The sequence below is a fragment of the Piliocolobus tephrosceles genome, chromosome 1, assembly GCF_002776525.5.
Source record: "Piliocolobus tephrosceles isolate RC106 chromosome 1, ASM277652v3, whole genome shotgun sequence".
In the NCBI taxonomy this organism is placed as follows: domain Eukaryota; kingdom Metazoa; phylum Chordata; class Mammalia; order Primates; family Cercopithecidae; genus Piliocolobus; species Piliocolobus tephrosceles.
The window spans coordinates 68,603,577-68,627,583 of NC_045434.1; the positions used below are offsets into that span (position 1 = coordinate 68,603,577).

The 24,007-nt window shown below is 41.7% G+C and overlaps 1 protein-coding gene across 6 annotated transcripts in view; it reads right to left on the reverse strand.

The window, feature by feature from the left end:
• LPGAT1 (lysophosphatidylglycerol acyltransferase 1) overlaps positions 1–23,198 on the reverse strand; it is a 94,714-nt gene extending 71,516 nt beyond the window's left edge. For 2 of the 6 annotated variants that reach the window (XR_002729919.3, XM_023203811.3), the window contains exons 1-2: positions 22,545–22,805; positions 21,414–21,678 (exon numbers count right to left, since the gene is read on the reverse strand). Coding sequence is in view for 5 of the 6 variants with exons in the window: in XM_023203811.3 (XP_023059579.1) it covers positions 21,414–21,678; positions 22,545–22,616 (337 nt within the window). In the remaining variant the exon portion in view is untranslated. Of the gene's footprint in view, positions 1–21,413; positions 21,679–22,544; positions 22,809–22,934 lie in introns of those variants that run through there. The other 4 variants (XM_023203812.2, XM_023203814.3, XM_023203813.3 and 1 more) reach the window with 4 other exon arrangements.
• Positions 23,199–24,007: the final 809 nt, after the last annotated feature.

Here is a 24,007-nt window from a genome sequence, read left to right on the forward strand (position 1 = left end):
GCGGGCGCCTGTAGTCCCAGCTATTCAGGAGGCTGAGGCAGGAGAATAGTGTGAACCCGGGAGACAGAGGTTGCAGTGAGCCGAGATCGTGCCACTGCACTCCAGCCTGGCAACAGAGCAAGACTCCGTCTCAAAAAAAAAAAAAAAAAAAAAAAAACTATGACTACGAAGCAGGGGTCCTCAAACTTTTTCTATAAAGGATCAGACAGCAAAATTTTCAGATATGCAGGCCAAGAGGCAAATAAGGGTATTATATAGGTACTTATAAAACAAATTTGTTTTCTAACAAATTTCTATAAGAATTTTATTGACAACATTCAAAATAAAAAATTAATAATAATTGAATATAATTTACATAATACAGTTCTAATGACAAGAATGGAATTATTTCTCAGGAAGAACATTTTGCTTAACTGGAGTTCAAAGTTAGTGTTCTCTTAGCATCAGGTTGATTGCAAATGTTCACCTGTAAAAGCTTCTTAGCTGGAGGGGAGTTATGAAACAGGCAGTGAGCTGGATTTGGCCCAAGGGCTGTAGCTTGCCAACCTCTGCAGTAGGGTACAAGGAAGAAGAAAGAACCACAACCCCTGCCCTTAAGCAATTTACAAGTCTATTAAAGAGACAGGAAAAGAAAAGATAATAGTCAAGAACGTGAAGGAAAACTCTGAATGTTGTAGAGCAATGATTCCTAACCTTGTCAAGTATGAACATTCTTTTTTAAGGTCAAAAAATGTGTCCAGCCTTAATATATCAGTTCTTTTAGAACTGAGTGAAAAAATCCATAATAAAAGTAACAACAAAGTTTAAAAGCTTTTAAAGGATTTCTTATTAATCAAAATAGCAGCCACATACATTTGAAAAACATTAGCACATATTTACAAGACACATTATTTATTCATCCACAGATGGCACTTAATATGCGTATGGATTCCTGACCCCCTGAGATAACTCTGAAGCACTGCAGGAAATCTCAGCCCAATAGTTAGGAACCACAATTACAGAGTTGATGCCAAAGAGGTTCAGAGGGAGGAAAAGAGTGGAAACTGGAGCAGTGTGGAAGCGTGTCATGGGGTTAGATAGGCAGGTAGAAATTTTCAAAGAAACGAAAGAACAGATTTTGGGGAGAGGAAGAATGAAACTGAGAAAATGCAGAGGGGTTGCAGGTGAGCATCCTTACTAAAGAGCTTGGAACAGGACTAGATCCATGGGGGCTCTGGACCACTCAGCCTGATTCTGCCAACAGAGTCAACATTTAAACGCTTTCCATGTATGGAGTGCTGATATGCATTCGTTCATTCAATCCTCACCAAGAAGAGTTTCCTAATACACTACCTGTGTAAGTAAATGATCCTGGTTTCATCAGGTACAACCCTAAGTGGGTCAGGATCTAGACTTTTCCACCTTAAAAAATAAAAAATGTAAAAAGTCTTCCCTTGACCCTATATCACTCCCTCCAGTATCACCCTCTATTCTTTCACAGCCAAACTTCTGGAAAGTCATACATTCTTGTTTCCATTTTGTCCCCTCCCATTCATCATTCATCTCCAACCCACTCTAGTCTAGTTACACTTCTACCACCTCAATGAAGCTGCTCTTGCACAATAAAAGATATGTCAGCTCTCATCTTGGAAAATGTAAATAAATGCTCAGCTGCATTCAGCAGGTCCCTGCCTTGAAACACTGTGGACTTCTGTGACCCCACACTCTTTTTTTTTTTTTTTTTTTTGAGACAGAGTCTCGCTCTGTCGCCCCGGCTGGAGTGCAGTGGCCGGATCTCAGCTCACTGCAAGCTCCGCCTCCCGGGTTTATGCCATTCTCCTGCCTCAGCCTCCCGAGTAGCTGGGACTACAGGCGCCAGCCACCTCGCCCGGCTAACTTTTTGTATTTTTTAGTAGAGACGGGGTTTCACCGTGTTAGCCAGGATGGTCTCGAACTCCTGACCTCGTGATCCACCCGTCTTGGCCTCCCAAAGTGCTGGGATTACAGGCTTGAGCCACCGCGCCCGGCCGACCCCACACTCTTAAGGCTGGCATTCCTTCTACTTCTTCTCTTCCAATCTTTCTCTCTTAACCTCCAAATGGCGGCATTCCCTCACGAGTTAATCCTGGGCCTCTCATCACTTCGTACTGAGATATCCCTAGGTGATCGCAGCTTTAAACACCATGGATAATTTGCCAATTTCTCTTTCTAGCTCAAGTTTCCCTTACAAGTTCCAGACTGCACATCCATGTCAATTTCATAGCTTCACTTGGATGTTTTTCATCTATCCTATGCTAAATTTTTAAATTTTTAAAAAATTTCCTCTCAATGTTACCTCCTCTCTGAGCTTCCCCATCCACCCAGCAGCTCACACCAGAAACCTCAGGGGCGTCCCGGTCACCTCTCTCTCTACCTCATCCTCCAGGTCTAATCTCTAAGCAAGTCCTGACAATTTTCCCTCCTATAAAACTCTCCTATCAGGTCACTTTCCATCTCCACTGCCATCATCACTAGACAACCAACTATCATCTTCACCTGGTAAGGTGAGAATCTTCCACAGGGTCTCCTGGCCACACACATTGGCTTCTCTTGAGTTCATTTCTACAAAGCTGCAGAGTAGAATTACAAATAAGAATCTGATTTCATCATTCCCTTACTTAAAACTCTTTGATGGTTTCCTCTTAAGATAAATTTCAAAATCCTTAATATGCACTACAAGGCTTTAAAGGATTTGGCCTCACCAGCTTCCCTCAAACACTAAGCTCCTTTCCCCCTCACTCCCTCCCTGCTGCAGCCACTGGCCTTCCCTTTGTTCCTCAAACATGACAAATTCTTTTCTGCCTTTGTGCATGCTGTCCCTCCTCCTAGCTTCACCTGGCCAACTCCTACTGATTCCTCAGGTCTCAATTTCAAGGTCCCTTTCTCAAGGGCACCCCTCCCCGGTACTACTAGTCTCAAGATCAAGTCCTCTGTCTCATCCTCTCCTAGCCCTTTCCACATGTGATTCCATGGTTATGACGTGACTCCTGTTGTCTGTCTCCCACACTAACCTGTAAACTTAAGAACAGGAACTCAGGCCGGGGGCGGTGGCTCAAGCCTGTAATCCCAGCACTTTGGGAGGCCGAGACGGGCAGATCACGAGGTCAGGAGATCGAGACCATCCTGGCTAACACGGTGAAACCCCGTCTCTACTAAAAAATACAAAAAACTAGCCGGGCGAGGTGGCGGGTGTCTGTAGTCCCAGCTACTCGGGAGGCTGAGGCAGGAGAATGGCATAAACCCAGGAGGTGGAGCTTGCAGTGAGCTGAGATCCGGCCACTGCACTCCAGCCCGGGCGACAGAGCGAGACTCCGTCTCAAAAAAAAAAAAAACAGGAACTATGTTGTTTTGTTTGCCACTGTACTCCCAGCCACCAGCACAATATCTGACACAGAGAAGGCACTAAGAAGTTTGCATTAGAATAGGTGACTGAATTAATAAATTGCTTTGAAGCACTGCAAAATTTACAAACATAAAATCTAATTAGTTAATATTTTATTTAGACTATGGCCTAAATTATTTTTATTGATTGATTAAAGCAAGAACTCGACTGAGCTACACTACTAGCTAGCCTGAGTAGCCTCAGATATATTTCTTTTTTTTTTTTTTGAGACTGTCTTGCTGTCGCCTGGGCCGGATCTCAGCTCACTGCACGCTCCGCCTCCCGGGTTTACGCCATTCTCCTGCCTCAGCCTCCCGAGTAGCTGGGACTACAGGCGCCCGCCGCCACGCCTGGCTAGCTTTTTGTATTTTTTAGTAGAGACGGGGTTTCACCGTCTTAGCCAGGATGGTCTCGAACTCCTGACCTCGTGATCCGCCTGTCTCGGCCTCCCAGAGTGCTGGGATTACAGGCTTGAGCCACCGCGCCCGGCCATCCTCAGATATATTTCTTTTTTTTTTTTTTTTTCTTGAGACGGAGTCTCGCTCTGTTGCCCAGGCTGGAGTGCAGTGGCCGGATCTCAGCTCACTGCAAGCTCCACCTCCTGGGTTTATGCCATTCTCCTGCCTCAGCCTCCTGAGTAGCTGGGACTACAGCCGCCTGCCACCTCGCCCGGCTAATTTTTTTTTTTTTTTGTATTTTTTAGTAGAGACGGGGTTTCACTGTGTTAGCCAGGATGGTCTCGATCTCCTGACCTCGTGATCCGCCCCTCTCAGCCTCCCAAAGTGCTGGGATTACAGGCTTGAGCCACTGCACCCGGCCTCCTCAGATATATTTCTAAGACTACCTCATATGTTAGTTTTTATTCATTTACACATGCCTTTTCCCAAAAGGTTAACATAATTCTTTTCCTAGGCATTAATATAATAATGATCATACTAATAATAATGAAATTATCATTTATAGAGTACCAAACACCATGTTTCACTTTATATTCAAGTTTCATAACCTCCATTTTTACAGATGATGAAACTGAAGCTCAGAGAAATTAAGCAACTAGCTCAAAGATACAACTAGCAAGTGGTAGAAACAGGATCCAACCTCATACTAGCTCAAAAATCAATGTTTTCTCCCAACACAGCATGCTACCTCTAATATCATACTTATTTTGCAATATCTATTATTTGTTGAAAATACATCTATATACAAGTATCCGAGGCTTAACACAGGTTAGAATGATTATTTACACTTTATAATGGCTGCTCAATTCAGAGTCTCATATACAAAAACAAGTTCTATCCCAAACGTATAAAATAGCCTGCAACAATTACTCCAAATGACATTCTTGTTCCTTATTCTTGTAACCTATATTTATAAATTTAGACTCCAATTAATTTTCTTCCCTTCAAGGACCTCAATTAACTTTAATAAATGGAACCATCATATTAGGGGGAAATGTATATATTGAACTCTGTTTTTCAAAAAACTTGTCACAAATGCATTTTGAACATGCAGTTCATAACAAACTCAACTATTCATAAAACCATCCATTGCCAGGTGTGGTGGCTCACACCTGTAATCCCAGCACTTTGGGAGGCAGAGGCAGGTGGATCACCTAAGGTCCAGAGTTCGAGACCAGCCTGACCAACATGTTGAAACGCCACCTCTACTAAAAATGCACAATTAGCCAGGCGTGGTGGTGCATGCCTGTAATCCCAGCTACTCAGGAGGCTGAGGCACAAAAGAATCACTTGAACCTGGGAGGCGGAGGTTGCAGTGAGTCAAGATCGTGCCATTGCACTCCAGCCTGAGCAACAAGAGCAAAAATCCATCTCAAAAAAAAAAAAAAAAAAAATCCATCAAAAACAACCAGAATAAAAACTATGCCAAAAGTCCTTTTGGTAGGAATTAATCTACATCACACTCTCTAGCCCAGTATTTATAAATCAATAACTTTGCTAAATGGTAGTAGGCAGTCGATAAAAATTTGATTGATCAGTCACACAATAAACACAATTCTACAATGGATGTCCAGCTTTTTAAAGAGAGTAAAGAGCAACTATTGCTATTCCTAACAATGAAACACATAATTAGTAAACATTTCCTCAACATGGAGATAAGGGTCATTTAACCCAATTATGTATATTAATTCTTGAAAAACATTGTTCTAACTCAGTAAACACTTTTAAATCCAAAACTGTTTTAAATTAGTATTTCTATGTCATGAACTAGCCTTATTATTAAAATCATAATACATAATAAAAAGGACAAGGATTTTTTTTTTCAAAGACAGGGTCTCGCTCTCCTGCCCAGGCTACAGTGGGCAGTGGTAAGATCACAGTTCACTGCAACCTCAAACTCCTGGGTTCAAGTGATCCTCTCACCTCAGCTTCCCAAGTAGCTAGGACTACAGGTGCAGACTACCACACCTGGCTAATTTTTAAATTTTTTGTAGAGACAAGGTCTTGCTATGTTGCCTAGACTGGTCTCAAACTCCTAGCCTCAGCTTCCCAAAATGCTGGGATTACAGGTTTGAGCCACTGTGCCTGGCCAGAATTATGAATTTTTAAAAAATTAAAATACAACAAAATTATTTAACACTCAAAATTTACTACAAAGCTACACTAACTAATCAAGATAGTGTGGTACTGGCACAAGGACAGACATACAGAACAATGGAATAGAATTGAGTCCAGAAGTAAAGCCATACCTCTATGGTCAATTGATTTTTAACAAGGGTACCAAGATCACTCAATGTGGAAAATCATTTTCAACAAATGATTCTAGGACAACCGGATATCTACACGTAAAAGAATGAAGTTTGGACCTTTACCCCACACTACATGGAAAATTTAACCCAAAATGGATCAAAGATTTAAATACAAAAGCTAAACTCAGCCGGGTGCAGTGGCTCACAACTGTAATCCCAGCACTCTGGGAGGCTGTGGTGGGTGGATCACTTGAGGCTAGGCATTTGAGGCCAGCCTGGCCAACATGGTGAAACCCCGTTTCTACTAAAAATACAAAAATTAGCCAGGCATGGTGGTGGGCGCCTGTAATCCCAGCTACTTGGGAGGCTGAGGCAAGAGAATCGCTCCAGCCTGGACAACTGAGCAAGACTCCACCTCAAAAAACAAAACCAACAACAATAACAAAAAAAAAAAAAAAAAACGCTAAACACTCAACAGAAAGCATAGATATAAATCTTCATGACTTTGGATTAAGCCATGGTTTCTTAGACAGAACACTAAAAGCATAAATAACCAATGAAAAAATAGATAGGGTCTAGTATACAGAATACAGAAAGAATTCTTATAACTCAACAATAAAAAGAAAAATAACCCAATTTAAAAATGGACAAAGGACTTGAATAGACATTTCTCCAAAGAAGACATACAAATGGCCAATAAACACATGAAAAGATTATTATAGTCATTAGAGAAATGCAAATCTAAACCACAGTGAAATACCACTTAACACCCACTTAGGATGGCTAGTATAAAAAGAAAAAAAAAACAAAACAGAAAATAACAAGTGTTAGTGAGGATGTGGAGAAATTACAACTCTCCTACATCGCTGGTGGGAATGTACAATAGTGCAGCTGCTATGGAAAACAGTCTGGCAGCTCCTCAAAAGTTAAACACAGAATTACCATATGACCCAGCAATTTAACTCCTAGTCCAAAAGAACTGAGAACATATATTCACACAAAAACTTCTACATGAATGTTCATAGCTACATTATTCACAGTAACCAAAAAGCAAAACAACCCAATGTTCAGCTGATGAATATATAAATGTGTGCCTATCCACACAATGGAATATTACTCAGCCACACAAAGGAATAAAGTGCTGACACATAATACAGATGAATATTAAAAACATAATGCTAAGTTAAAAAAGCCAGACACAAAAGACACATATTGTATATAATTCTCTTTATATGAAATGTCCAGAATAGGCAAAAGCATAGAGACAGAACATAGATTAGTGGTGGCCAGGAACTAATCTATGTTCCTGTAGGAGACATAGATTCACGTAGGAGAGAACGTGAAGTGACAACTAATGCGTTTGAGGTTTCTTTGAGGGTGATGAAATGTTGTGGAATTAGATAATGGTAATGGATGCATAACTGTATGGATATACTCAAAGCCACTAAATTATATACTTTAAAATGATTAATTTATGGTAGGTGAATTATATCCCAATTAAAAAAAATATATGTACATATAACACTAAAGCTGTACTGAACATAGTTTTGTCTTTTTATGATTCAGAAACATCTTGATGTATTTAAATTTATAATTTTTTTCCCTTAGTGTCAAATAATACAAATTTCTAATTAAAAGCACATGCAAAATGTGCATTAGATACTTGATTCATAGTGGTTCTTTTCTTTTCTTTTTTCTTTTTTTTTTTTCTTAGAGAGATATGATATCACTCTGTCCCCGAGGCTGGAGTGCAATGGCACAATCACAGTTCACTGCAACCTTGAACTCCTGGGCTCAGGCAATCCTTCTGCTTCAGCCTCCCAAGTAGCTAGGACTACAGGCGTGTACCACCATGCCCACCTAATTTTTAAATTTTTTGTAGAAATGGGATCTTGCTATTTTGCCCAGGCTGGTCTGGAACTCCTGGCTTCAAGCTATCTTCCTGCCTCAGCCTCCCAAAGTATTGGGATTATAGGTATGAGCCACAGCATTCAGCCTCATATGTTTTCTTAATGTTTAATGAAGAAAAAATGTTTGGGGAAAGTTTCTTTGTACTAAAATTTGATGAATCTATTAAACCTTAAGAAAATGCATAACCAGTAGTCACAAGCCACATGTGGGTACTGACTGCTTGAAATGTAGCTAACGTGACTAGGATACTGAAATTTAGATTTTATGTATTTTAATTCATTTAAATTTTTTTTTTTTTTTTTTTTTTGAGACAGAGTCTCACTCTATTGCCCAGGTACTGGAGTGCAGTGGCGCAATCTTGAGTCACTGAAACCTCTGCCTCCCGGGTTCAATCGATTCTCCTGCCTCAGCCTCCCAAGTAGCTGGGACTATAGGCACGTGCCACCACCCCCAGCTAAGTTTTTATATATTTAGTAGAGATGGGTTTCACTGTGTTAGCCAGGATGGTCTTGATCTCCTGACCTTGTGATCCACCCCCTCAGCCTCCCAAAGTGTTGCGATTACAGGCGTGAGCCACCGTGCCCGGCCTTAAATTTATAGAGTCATATATGGGTAGAACTGGGAAACTGAATCTAATTCCAGGCATTTGAAAGGCAAGGCCTGGCTGTGTGTGGTGGCTCACGCCTGTAATCCCAGCACTTTGGGAGGCCGAGGCGAGCAGATGACTGAGGTCAGGAGTTCGAGACCAGCCTGGCCAACATGGCAAAACTCCGTCTCTACTAAAAATACAAAAATTAGCCGGACATGGAGATGTACGCCTATAGTCCCAGCTACTTGGGCGGCAGAGGCAGGAGAACTGCTCGAACCCAGGAGGTGGAGGTTGTAGTGAGCCAAGATTGCGCTATTGCACGCCAGCCTGGATGACACATCAAGACTCTGTCTCAAAAAAAAAAAGAAAAGAAAAGAAAAAGAAAGGCAAGGCCTATGTAACAAAGTGAAAAGTATAACCAAGAAAATAAAATGTGATGAAATAGCTTTACAAAAAAAGAGAAAAAGTATAACATCATAACTAATCATTCTATAATACTATCTATATTTCATTTTTAGCTATTTGTACTATAATTTAAAATAAGAAACAGAAATCAACCAGGTTTGCTTTGTTTTTCATATTTTAAAATATAAAACAGAAAATAGAAATAATTTTTAGCCAGGTGCTGTGGCTCATGCCTGTAATCCCAGCACTTTGGGAGGCTGATGCAGGTGGTCCAGCTGAGGTCAGGAGTTCGAGACCAGCCTGGCCAACATGGCAAAACCACGTCTCTACTGAAAATACAAAAATTAGCCGGGTGTGGTGGCGGGCGCCTGTAGTCCCAGCTACTCAGGAGGCTGAGGCAGGAGAATCACTTGAACCCAGGAGGTAAAGGTTGCAGTGAGCTGAGATCATGCCACTGCACTCCAGCCTGGGCGACAGAGTGAGGCTCCATCTCCCAAAAAAAAAAAAAAAAAAGGAATGTTTAATAGTCTAGATTTTAGATAATTATATTCTTAAGAAGAAATGAGACATTCTACTAACTAATGAGTGTATAAACGGCTGGCAACATTTTACCAGGTCAGTAATAGGGTACATGAAACTTGAAAAACCTTGTGACCACAGCTTTTGGTAATGGTGCTTCATTTTTCAGTTTCTATTAAACGCCTCTGCTTCATAAAATCAGCAGTTGAGATTACTAACAAACTCTCAGTTTTTTGTTTTGTTTTGTTTTATTTTGAGACAGAGTCGCACGCCGTCCAGAGACAGGCTGGAGTGTGATGGCCCTATCTCAGATCACTGCAACTTCCATCTCCCGGGTTCAAGCAATTCTCCTGCCTCAACCTCCCGAGTAGCTGGGACTATAGGCGTGCACCACCACGCCAGTCCAATTTTTGTTATTTTTAGTAGAGACAGGGTTTCACCGTGTTGGCCAGGCTGGTCTCAAACTCCTGACCTCAAGTGATCCACCTGCCTTGGCTTCACAAAGTGCTAGGATTACAGGCGTGAGCCACCGCAGCCAGCCAACTTTCAGTTTTTAAGGGTAGAGTTCATTGGTCTTAGGCACTACTAGGGCATATAAATGCAAAACTATGCTTAACAGAAATAGACTAGTAATTTAAATGTTTTAAAATGAACATCACCTAAGTCTCTGGGATCCAAGCAAGTACTCTTAATGAGTAAAGTAGGCCCAAAACAAGACAAGAAGCAGCAGGATCTTGGATAAACTGGACAGTAAAGGGGGTGGTCATCACGCAGCTCCAGCAAATTGTTACTATGCAGGAATGAGGGCTCAGCATGGCTGGATCTCTAATTTCTCAAGAATAGCTGGAAACGTGGCATTGTTTTCATGTGTTGTGAAATCTCCCAAATTTGAAATGTTGACAATTTTTTTTAAGTTAAAATAGTGCTAAGACTAAATAAAACACACCAGCTTCTGAATATGGCCACTAACTTGCAAACTCTGAAAAGAAACTCCTAAAACAAAGCCTAAGTAGTCAGTAAATCCTAAATTTAGATTAGGAATGGTAAACTCATATGTAACAATATTTGTCAAACTTTGGGGGGCACTAGTGATCTTTAAAGTTCTCAAGGCAGACCAGACCCTAGAGCTTTACTGTATTAATGTCACATTTATTTCATATTCCTTACTAAGCTACCAAAGGTAACTCACTCCTTCCATTCATTTTGATGACATTTTCTTACTGCAGCCAAATGAAAATAGAGTGGATGTCTTAAACATATGCCACTGGTAAGCAGTCTAAGAATCAAAACCGTTTGGAAACCACTGGGAGAAAAAAGAAATACATTTTGGAGGCTATTTTATGCTTTTGAACAAACCTCAAAGAAAATTAATTGATGGTAAAATTGCTCTCCATTTTCTAACAATCAACCAATGTACAATAGGATGCTGACAGTGCTATTTGAATTCTAATTAGTTAAACAAAAATCTTGTGTTGTACTTTTTGGTATAGACATAGTAGCATTATAGGCATGAATCTTCTGGGAAAATACAGATAGCAACAAGGAGAAAAAACTGCACAAAACTGCTTTTTCAGAAAACCTAGGACAAAAACAAAAATATAAAAATCCCAGCCCAGGTGCGGTGGCTCATGCTTGTAATCACAGCACTTTGGCAGGCCAGGTGGAAGGACAGCCTGAGGCCAGGAGTTTGAGACCAGTCTGGGCAACCTGGCAAGATCCCATCTCTACAAAAAAATTAAAATAATTATCCAGGCATAGTGGCACATGCCTGTCGTCCTAGCTACTTGGGCTGAGGTGGGAAGGCTCACTTGAGGCCAGAGTTTCAGGCTGTAGTGAGTTGGAATGCACCATGGTATTCCAGCCTGGGTGACAGAACAAGACCCTGTCTCCAACAACAACAACAACCAAAAAAGCCAAAAACTTTAAACCTAAAAAATAAAACCACCAAAGTACCTGAGAGCAAGGCTGAGATCAAACAAGGCAGGCAATCTATGCTGCGGTGGAGAACAGCTTATAGGGAAAGACACTGTGGCATGTGATGAGGAGGGCCTGACAGTGGCAGATCTCAGAAAGCAACAGCTACAATACATTTCCTTAAGAAAAGGGTTGCCGGGCACGGTGGTTCACGCCTGTAATCCCAGCACTTTGAGAGGCCGAGGCAGGTGGATCACCTGCGGTCAGGAGTTCGAGATCAGCCTGGCCAACATGGTGAAACCCCAATTCTACTAAAAATACAAAAATTAGCCAAGCATGGTGGCAGACGCCTGTAGTCCCAGCTACTCGGGAGACTGAGGCAGAGAATCGCTTGAACCCAGGGGGCAGAGGTTGCAGTGAGCTAAGACTGCACCACTACACTCCAGCCTGGGCAACAGAGTGAGACTCCATCTCAAAACAAACAAACAAACAAAAAAGGTGGGTGGGGGGGTGGTTTGCATTGGCATGCTGGAGCCATGTCCAATCATAGCTGCAAAGGAAGGAGTGGGAAGTTCAGAATTAGTGGCAAAACGCCTTCTAGACTTGTTCTGGTTTGGAGAGGCAGAAGACTTGTGGCAACACAGAGAAACACACCCAGTTTCATATATGAAAAAGACTACCTCTGAGGCAGAAATCCGGAAATCTACCCTGGCCCCACCCAAACCTCCTACAAATAACAGATTGAGGTAAATCCAATTCATTAAATCACAAGGGAAAAAAGGTAACTGGCATGGTACTGACTGAGAGATACTTTAAGAAAAATGATAGATAATGTACCGACACTAAAAAAAAAATTACAATGGAGAAGACAAAATTTATAACTGAATAATTTTGCTTGATTTTAAGAAAATCAGTGAAGCCATCATCACTATGAGCAAGACCACAAATAAGAAATACAAGAACTCAGGCCGGGCGCGGTGGCTCAAGCCTGTAATCCCAGCACTTTGGGAGGCCGAGACGGGCGGATCACGAGGTCAGGAGATCGAGACTATCCTGGCTAACACGGTGAAACCCCGTCTCTACTAAAAATACAAAAAAACTAGCCGGGCGAGGTGGCGGCGCCTGTAGTCCCAGCTACTCTGGAGGCTGAGGCAGGAGAATGGCGTAAACCCGGGAGGTGGAGCTTGCAGTGAGCTGAGATCCCGCCACTGCACTCTAGCCCGGGCAACAGAGCCAGACTCCGTATCAAAAAAAAAAAAGAAATACAAGAACTCAACAGAGAAATGCCCAGATAACAGGAACAGGGAAGCATGAATTGGCAAAACTAAACAACAACAACAACAAAAAAAATAGAAGAATAAACAAAGCCATCACAGAAATGAAGAAGAAACTGACAGGAGAACAAAGAAGAGACATTGCAGAAAATACAGTAAGAGACATGAAAGAAACAAATGAAAAAGTGTTTAAAAGGATTAAAGGAAAAATAGATACAAAAGACATAAAAAAAAAAAGGAGATTCAACATACATATAACTAAGGTCTCCAAAAAGGAAAACCAAAACAATGAGACAAAGTAAATATTTAAAGATATGATTAAAGAAAACTTTCCTGAAATGAAAATACATTTGAATCTAAATATTAGAAAGGCACACATGTACTATTAAAAATTGAGCTAAACAGTCAATACCACTATATCTGAATAAAGTCACTAGATATGAGAGATAAAGGGAGAACCCCTTTTGGCAGACAGGCAAAAAGACTAAATCATTAATAATAGGAAAAAATTCAATCTGGCTTCATATAACATTTAATGCCAGAAGACATTTGTATAATACCTGTAAGATACTCAAAAAAAGAATGTGTGAGGCAAGGACTTTATAACCTGCTAAGTTATCCTTCAAGCATAAAGCAACAGGCTGTGGGCATGGTGGCTCACACCTGTAATCCTAGCACTTTCAAAGGCCGAGGTGGGCAGATCACCTGAGGCCAGGGGTTCGAGACCAGCCTGGTCAACATGGCAAAACTCCATCTCTACTAAAAATACAAAAATTAGCCGGGCGTAGTAGTGCATGCCTGTAATCCCAGCTACACAGGAGGCTGAGGCAGGACAATTGCCTGAACCCAGGAGGCAGAGGTTGCAGTGAGCTGAGAACGTACCACTGCACTCCAGCCTGGGCAACAAAGTGAGATTCCATCTCAAGAAAACAAAAAACAAAAAACATATAAAGCAACAGACAAACTCTGAAATAAAGACAAACTCTGAAAATGATGTAAGAGTAATATCCCCATCTTGTTCCCCTGAGCCCTTATTGAGAAACTGCTGGAGGATAAACTTCAGCCAACCAAAGAATGACTCTGCACAAAGTACCTGGGTGAACATTACATTCAACTGAAGAATTAATACAAAAACAGATGGAAATGAGGTTGATAAAACAGAATGCAAATATTAAATATTATAGGCTATAACACTGTATAAATTCAAATAACATAAATTGAAAGAAGGGAGAAAGCAGAGAGAAGTATAATAAGCTTACTGATTACCTTGATGTAATAGCTGGGAGTCAGTGCATAGCCTTAAAGCTCAAGTAGTAGAAGCATAAGTATACATAATAGCACAGATGTATATGCTATTTTAAATGAATATTACTGACTAAGATTGGGTGAGTAAGAAGAGAAAGGGGAAGAGAGAAGGATTAAAAAGAGTTTTACCTCTGGTTATAGAAGAGAATGAATGGTTACTATCAATAGAGATCTAAGAATATTAAAGTAATAAGACTGAAATACAAACCTTCCTAAACATCAGAACTGAAAAGCAAAGAAAAAGATACTACACAGTGAACGACTTAACATTCATATGTATATATAAATAGAAAACAAAATATAATGGCAGAACCATGATAAATTTTTGACATATGAATAAATATAAATATGGATTCAACTCATATTAACAGAGATTTTCAAATTCACTCATAAAGCAAAACCTAACTCCATGCTATATACCAGAGACACATCTAAATCAAAGCAAATTATAAAAGTTTGAGTTTGAAAACAAAAGGATTGGCAAAGATATGCCAGGCAAATATAAACAAAAATAAACCAAAAATTACTCTACCCAGCTCTTTCTGACTCCAGAACTTGAGGTCTTACTACAAACATTGCAAATACTGCCCCCTGAGCTTCTGTAATAGTGTATGTGAAGGTGAGTGTATGCAACATTATACATATTTCAAAACAAGTATCTAAAATAAATTATTCAATTATAAACTATCTTTGAAATAAGACCAGACATCAAATGTATAGTACCACTAGATTGCTGAGTTTACAGCATTTAGTAATATTTACCTTTAATTACCTATCACAGGGATGGAGAAGAAAAATATTTCCTTTCATGATATATTTTCCATATAAAAATCAAAACACTGTACTGAAAACTCCTCTCCTGGATTTATGTCAAGATCAGTTGTCAGCCAGGCGCAGTAACTCAAGCCTGTAACCCAAGCACTTTGGGAGGCTGAGGCGGGTGAATCACTTGAGGTCAGGAGTTTGAGACCAGCCTGAAACCTCATCTCTACTAAACATACAAAACATTAGCTGGGCATGGTAGTCCATGCCTGTAAACCCAGCTACTCGGGAGGCTGAGACAGGAGAATCACTTGAACCCAAGAGGTGGAGGTTGCAGTGAGCCAAGATTTGCCATTGCATGGAGTTGCCATTGCACTCCAGCCTGGGTGACAGAGCAAGACTTCAACAACAACAACAAAAAAATCAGTTGTCAATCTAACATCATGTAGTAACTCCTTACTCTGATGATAATCCACTTTCAAGCACCAAAACCAAAATTCCAGTGGAGTTTTTGCTCTCCACATGAGTAGAGAGCCTTAAGGAAGTTAGATTTTATGAAATTTCCATTATACTACAACATTTCCATTGAAGCACCAAGTTTTTAACCTCTTGAAGAAATCTATAGCTATGATATTGCTTTCAGATGTTAAAGAATTGTATCTTCAGAAAGAGATTTCATGCCTCAAAAGCAAAAGGGCATGTGGCTAGTAAAAATTACAACACTCTAGGAACATTACCTAAAGGTCAGTATTGGCTCTTTAAATACAAAAATCAACTTGTGGCAACATCAGTCCAGTTAATGCTTCCGGGGAAGTAACTGTGAAACCTCCTTCAATTTCAACATCCATAACAAAAGGAGAAGTGATAACAGTACCACCCTGATAAAATTTATGTGATCATTAAGTGACTGAAGCACTTTGGTCACTGCCTGGTTTATTTTTCAATAAATCTCAGCTAATATCATCACCACAAAGATACACATTGCATCTTTTAAATGAATTATAATTACTAAGGATTCAAAGGAATTCAAATTCCTTCGAAGCCTCTCACTAAATCCCCTATTCCCTCCCTGTCAGCCCCCACCACTGAGGCTAGATCAGGAGCCCCTCCTCTTACCTCCCTTTGTACCCCTGTATATTTTCATTGTTGGTGCAGTCTCCCCAGCAAGGCTGCTGTGAGCTCCTTAAAGTCAGTGATTATGTCTTGTGCCTATCAGGTACCTCCAGTGTACCTGTTCCCACAGATAACTGAAGTTCAATAAAGGTGTGTTAAATTAGTAAATGTGGCCAGGCATGGTGGCTCATTCCTATAATCCCAGCATTTTTGGAGGTCAAGGAAGGAGCAGCCCTTGAAACCAGGAGTTCAAAACCAGCCTGGGCAACAGCAAGATCTCATCTTTATAAAAACTTTTTTTAAAAAATTAGCCACGCACGGTGATGCACACTTATAGTCACAGCTACTCGAAAGGCTGAGGCAGGAGAATCCCTTTTGAGTCCAGTAGTTCAAGGCTGCAGTGAGCTATGATCTCGCCACCACACTCTAGCCTGGGCAATAGAGTGAGAATCTATCTCTCAAAAAAATTAACGAATGTGGTATTGTAAGAGATTACATATATTAAACATGATGTGATTCAAGGTTTCATATTTTGTGGATTGCAATGACCTTGCTAATAGACCTTTCAGAAAGGTAGGCAGCTAGGGAATCTCAGAACCAGGAAAGGAAAAGAGAACATTTGGCCTGGTGCAGTGGCTCACGCCTGTAATCTCAGCACTATGGGAGCCAAGGCAGGTGGATCACTTGAGGTCAGGAGTTTAAGACCAGCCTGGCCAACATGGTGAAACCTTGTCTCTACTAACAATACAAAATTAGCCAGGCTCGGTGGTGGATACCTGTAATCCTAGCTAGTCGGGAGGCTGAGGCATGAGAATCGCTTGAACCTGGGAGAGAGAGGCTGTCGTGAGCCAAGACTGTGCCACTGTACTCCAGGCTGGGCAACAGAGTGTGACTGTCTCACAAAAAAACAAGAAAGGATCATTCAAGAACTAGACACTTATTGAGTACTCTGTGAGCATCAGGTAACAAATCAGACCCTGGGGTTATAAAGAAGATCCATCCAGTGGGCACGGAGTAGGTAAGGATCTCACCCCTATCAGTGAGAACAGATTTAAAGTTAAAGCTAGACCACCGACTCCCAGAGTTTCCAAAATCGCAGTGCTCTTTCCATTAGAACAATGCCTCTCAAATGTTGACTGTACTCATAGTAAAAAACACATTCTGCAGCACCACTCAGTATAAACACATGCACTTCTAATGTATTCTATTGAATTCTATTTTATTTCACATTCTTAAAATGTTCATCTTCACATACTAAATTGGTTTTATGGCTCGAAGGTTACAAGATATTGCTCTCGAAATACATTTTTGAAACTTTCTGTAGAATTTCAAGGTCAGAAATAATTCCTAAAAATTATTTTTTGTCACACAATGAATATGTATCCCTCCTCGAAAAGCAGGACACTATCAAATAATCAAATAACCCAGAAAGACATAGCAGCTGTCAGTTGGGGAGTAGGAGGTAACTAAACGTAATCTCCATCAGCTTTCCCTAAAGCCTCCCCAAATAATGCTCAATTTAAGGAAAACTGTTTGCTACATAAAAACAGGTTGGCAGCAAGTCCCCTGGCACCCCAGCTCCCTTCCAGTCAGACTTTGGCCCATGACTCTCATCCTATATAAAAATAAAAATTCTGCAGTTTCTATTAACAATAAATATTTTTAAAGTATTTCATGCACAGTGTTTTTTTTGTTTGTTTGTTTGTTTTTGTTTTTAAAATAGAGACAGGGTCTCTGTTGCCCAGATTGGAGTGTAGTGGCATGATCACAGCTCACTGTAACCTCAAACTCCTGGGATTATGTGTTTCTCCCACCTCAGCTTCTCAAGTTGTTGAGATTACAGGCATAAGCCACTGTGCCTGGCTGAGACTTTAATTAAATGTGTTTGGATGACAATTCCTTTACTAAAATAAGTAAATGAAAATAAAAATCAACCATTTTAAATAAATAGAATATATTTTGTTTGGTATGAAACCTTTCTCTCAAATTTGCCAATCGTCACTTAAACTCCAGGGGGCGGGTAGTGGGGTACTGATTTATCCTAGATCCAAATAAAGCATGCAGAAGTGGATCATTAGTTAAGCTAGTATCTCTTTTGGTTTGCCCTTGAAATATTAAGACAAAGGCAATATAAAATGTTTCTTCAGCATGAGATATCTGTACAGCACTTCCTACTAAAGAAAATGTAAAAACAGGCCAGGCACGGTGGCTCACGCCTGTAATCCCAGCACTCTGGGAGGCCAACGTGGGTGGATCACAAGGTCAGGAGTTCGAGACCAGCCTGGCCAGCATAGTGAAACTCCCATCTCTACTAAAAATACAAAAATTGGCTGGGTGTGGTGGCACACGCCTGTAGTCTCAGCTACTCAGGAGGCTGAGGCAGGAGAATCGCTTGAACCCGGGAGGTGGAGGTTGCAGTGAGTCGAGACTGTGCCATTGCACTCTAGCCTGGGCAACAGAACAAGACTCCATCTCAAAAAAAAAAAGGAAAATATGAAAACAACCATCATTATTACTTTAGTAGCAAGCCAGGGATGAACAAACCCCAGTGTCTTCAGAGTACTTTTTAAAATGTGTAACTTAAAGTCAGAAACAGACCAGAAAATTCCTTTTCCATCTTCTGTGTCTACAGACAGTTCCCCAGCTCTGAGAATGCAAACTAAAGTACAAGAATGTTCATTTATGTTCTTGGGCTTACTAGCCTCACCATTCCCCATCCAAGAAGCATGTATGAATTTAAAGGGCTCATTTTTGTGATGAGTTAAGAGACAGTTTAATAAAACTTTAATAAAACTTCTTGTCTTTTACAAAAGAAATCTGTTTAGAACTAAGGAAAGGTTTTTTAATAAAGATAAAATTTAGTTTCTCTAAGAAAAGAAAACCATGCTTACTATATCAGCTTTGTCCAATAGTACTTGCTGTGATGATAGAAGTGTTCTGTATCTGCACTGTCCATACAGTAGCCACTAGCCACCTAGTACTGAGCACTTGAAATGTGGTTGGTGTGCCTGAGGAGCTAAATGCTAAATCTTATTTCATTTTAATTAATTTAAATCTAAATAATGACACGCAGCCAGTGGCTACTATATGGGGCTGTGTAGGTTAGATAATCAGCATAAGTCCTCATCAGCAGAGCTGAATAATTCACTCATATTACACTGAAAGTCACAATTTGGAAAAAATATATATATATTCTATACCAATATACCAATATTCAATTTTTAGCTTCTTAATTAGTATTTAAGGTTTCCTCACAAGTGGTTTTACAACAAAGTTTTGGCAATTTTTATTCTAAAACATGAACATACTTAATCTGCTGAGCAGAATTCCTTTGGCAATGTTCAATTTTCCATCTGTGAAACTTGGGCATAGGGAAAAAAGAACTTCACAAGCCCACCCTCCTATTGATGTAAAGGGAAGAAGTGAAATATATTATCTAAAGAAAGGCTAATATAACCCCTGAGATTATTTTATGGGTATACCTGTTCATCAACCTCTGCTCAGATGTGCTTCTTTAAACTCAGCTGAGGTTTTCAACCAAATTCATTCCTATATTTGTTTGACTTCTTGATTATTTTCTGTTATGATCAGACTATGACCAGGCCCTCTGAAATCAAGTATTCTACCTATAGGAAAACCTTTTAAAATACATATATTAAAACAGTCTATATTTAAATGAGACAAACTGATCAAATTGTCAAAATTCAGTAGCCTGAAGAAGAGCAGATGCTTCAGAGAGACTAAAATATGCAGATCATGCCAAGACCACATTCCAAGCAGGTGGCAAAAGAAATTACATAGTTCTATAGTCAGCAAGGAAGAGACACCCCAAGAAAACATGCTTAAAAATACATGCTTAAAAATGCTATGGCCATAGGATAACTAACTTTGACTTTAAGCAGCGCCACTGCACTCCTAATCTCAAGGTCAATGCCAAATTAATTTTACCTTCCCATCATGCTAACATTTAAATACACTATACACAAGCACAAACATTTCAGTAATTTCATTGTTTAGCAGAATGAACTTCTAGAACACGTTTCTGAAAATACTATAAGCTAATTTAAAACAAGCAAACTTAAACATACTATACAAGAATAAAGCCACTAGTACCATATAACATATATTTGGGAACGCTCAAACTATACCAAGCCAAGCAACTCTAAGACGGCAGTGCAATTCAGGTAAGAATTCAGCACCATAGACTAGAACTTCATTTTTTCTCTATCACTGCTATTGCTACCACCAAGTCGTAAAAAAGGGCTAGAAGCTCACCTACTATATCCAAAAAGCACTAGAATCTCAACAAGACAGATGACAAGGAAGCAATGCATACACTATCCCAGGGGCTTTAGCTCTTGCATAATAATAAATGGCACTGCTGGAAGGAGAAAAGGTTTCATCTGGGGCAACTGAGAGCACTCAGACATAGCAAGAGTCTGTCAGACTCCACAAAAGCTGTACACTATCAGTCCTTCTCTTGTGTGTGTGGATAAAACGTGCAGGTGCAGCCTGGGTAGGAAAGAGGAAGACAGAATTTCAAATGGAGAACTGCCATACTGCTTGACCCTGGGAGTACCCCTCCTCACTCTGCCAAGCTATGAACTACAGCCTCCACTGACCACAGCATCTGCATGATCTCCAAGGAGCCTGCCTGGTAGAAATTTCTGTGCTAAAAGCCTCCACATCTGACAAGTGCAAAAAACCTCTATGATTTTTTTCGTTATCTTAATTCTTAAGGGAAAAAAATCAAATAAATACAATAAACGATACAGAATTTTCACAGCAAGGGCATAAGTTCTCAAAGCATACAAGGTTTACCTCAGAAAATAAACACTTCTCATTTAGTTCTATAAAAGTCCACTTCTGAATAGTGTTACTCTTGCTTCCCCAAATGCAATTTAAAGGCAGAAATCACAATCTATTTAAAGACACTCAGAAGATAAATTAGCTTAACAAAGTTAACTTTATTTTTTATATTTAATACTCTCAGATTTATGAGATAAAATATAGATTCTAGTAAACAAAACATACATAAGAGAAAAGAAAGCCATTTTGCTTGCTCAAAATGGTAACAGTACAATATCACATTAAATGATGAAGAAACTTATTAAACTATCTTAGCACAAATATGGTTCCATCATTTTTCTACATTTCCAAGGGCATCCTCCATGAAATAGATGAAATATCTTACATCTTCATTTTATAAGTTCTCGAGTCCTATGCAATGCACTATTCCTCTACCAGAGCTTTTGCAGACCAGTTTTCATCAATGTATGTCAATCACAGTAAAAACATTTTGAAATTTACCAGTACACAATTGTGAAATTATACTTCTGAAAACATCAGTCTTCCTGAGATTCTGAAGAGAAACCCAATAGAACTGTTTTCTTTTTATTTTTTTTCAACAGTGAAGACATGAAAGCATCCTCAACCCAAAGTGTAATATATATTTAATCATGGCTCCTGACAAATCTTTTCTTATGCATTAAACAAAAGTGTTCTCACTCTTACCTGTATATCCAGCATACCATCCCCAGGAAGCCACCATTCCTAAAAGCCATTTATACATGATTCCTTCGATATACCAGAACCGCTTACTGTCCAGCACTCGAAGGGGCTGAAGTATAATTACATAGCAGATGTAGGATGGAATAGCAACCAGGTTGTTGACGACCATGAAGGCAAACCTCATCAGTGCTTTCACCAAGAGCCAGCCCAGCCACGGAGCTTCTTCCAAAGTCATAGCCATTCTCACATTGGACTCCGTCCTGTCTTTCTGGGGTGAAAGAAAAATTCACTTAAAAAGGAAAATGCATGAAACATATCTAAACAGTCACCAACATAGAAATTGCCCCCAGCACAAAATAAAAAAGCGAGGGTCGAGGCTTTCCGGGTGTAGGACCTCGGTGATCTCTCAGGGGAAATTCCAGAGGGGGACAGAGAGCTAGGGAGGAGAAGCCGCACAAGGTCAAGGGAGCTGTTCACCGAGGCACGGAGTATGTCACAATATATTTAGCAAATGATAACACAATTCCCATTCAGTAATTGGTGACCGTCCCCGCACTGTGTCTCACTGCGGTCGTCTATTGGACTTAGAAAAATAGATCCACTCGCTTCAGACACCCTCAGGATATCCAAACTGAAGACACGAGTGACATGACCGAAACAGAGTCCTCTCGATCAGATTTCCCAAATACTGAGGACCTCGGTCTCCTCACCACCACCATTCCTGCACACTGATGCAGTCCTTTAAAAGGTCTCTGGCTCTAGCGAAGAGTTACCCTCAAAATTCTCATTTGTAGCAATAGGGTTTTTGTTTTCCTTTTTTTTTTTTTTTAAAGAAAAAAATGGGGGGGGCCTACAAAAAAAGCTTAAAAGGTGAGAGGAAGAAAGTAGGGGGTTACAAGGCGAAAAAGAGGAAGGACAGGAGTAGGGGGAGGGGAGCAAAAGCCAGAAAGAGGTAAAAGCCAAGGAACTGGGGATGAAGAGAATGAGATCTCCGACCAGAGGGCAGGGAAGCGAGGGATGATGAAAGGAGCAGAGAAGAGGCGACCGCAGCGCCGGGGGCCGGTGGAGCCTGCAGCGGTTTCCGCGGATGTGGAAGGGTCGTGGCGGCGGGCGCGGCCCGCGCGCTGGGCTCACCTCGGCGGGCGCGGACGGCGGGCGGCTGCGGAGCGCGGGGGCGGGTGTCCCCCGCCGAGGGGTCGCGGTCATGGACGCGGCGGCGACCCAGGCGGCCCGAGGCGCGGCGCGAGCGGGCGCGCTGGCGCCCTACTCCCCTCGCGACTGCCTGCGGACAGAGGGACGGCGGGGACTCAGAGGCCGGACCTGTCACCGGGGCGGGTCCCGGAGAGGCGGGCGGATGCCCCGCGCCCCCGCCTCCTCCCCGGGGCCTACCGCGCCCTCGTCCCTCAGGCCGCTGCCGCCTGCCCGGGCCACGCGACGGCGACACCCCTTTTCCCGCCCCCAGCGCCTCCCCTGGCCCGGCACCGCTGCCGCTCCGGGGCCTGCGACCGCCGAGCCGGGGGTTACCTCGGGCTGGCCGGGCCCCGGCCGGGACTTTGGGAGTCACAGGAGCCGGAAGAATGCATGGCCGGCGGCGGAGCCGGCGGAAGAAGGCGGCGGCGGGGCCCTGCCCCGCTCCGGCTGTGGCGCGGCCCGCGGCCGTTCCCCGGTGGCGCCGAGACTCGGTTCCCAAGGGCCCGGCCGCGTTCGCCGGGACTGGCGGGGAGGGGCGGCGGGAGGAAGCGGCGGGAGTCGGGACTGCGGCGGAGCGGCCCCCACAGCGCCCTCTAAGGAAAGCGCGGCCGCCGCTGCCTGGCCCGCTTGCCTCGCCTGGCCCGCGCCCCCTACCCCTTCGCCAGGGAGTCGGGGCCCTCGGGGCTACCTGGATGCTCGGCCAGGACCTCAATGAGTCCAGAACATACTGAGGGAAAAGGCCGCTCGGAAAGGTCTGGGAACGAACACCCATCCTCACACCCCAGGAGTGCCTTGGTTTCAGTTGAGAGCCCCCTTTCAGCCAACACGGCCGCGTTTTATTGTTAGGGCTCTCTTCTCTGCCCAAACTAGGAACCTGTCTCCTTGAAGACTAAATGTCCTCTTGATCATTCTTAATGAAAACCAGTTGCACTCATGGCTTTTCTTCTTAACCTCTTCAGAGTATTATTGTCTAGAGTTTCAAATTCATTCTTTTTAGGGTCAAAAGTCTTGTTTCAGGAAAGCAGCTGCAACATTAATGGCAATTCCACTTTCCCATTCATCGCCCCCGCCCCCACCACCCCACCAAGAAATTCAGTGGGAATGAATAGCCAACACAGAGAAACTGAAATCTGGCTAGTCAAGAAGGAAAAAACAGCCAAGTGCCTAGCATTAAGTAAGTACTCATCCGCCCCCCGCCCCACCAATAAAAAAGAAAAACCTAAACCGCAAAAAACGGTGGACATGGGAACTCCTTGGCAGACCCTGTCACTTGGGATACTACAGCTGCATTCTGGTTCAAAGGCTGGACCACCCGAAATAAAATAAAGAAATAGTCCATTGACCTACCCCTTGAACATTCTTAAATGATCTGCCTAAATTTCAGTTTTTAAAAACCCTGTTTATAA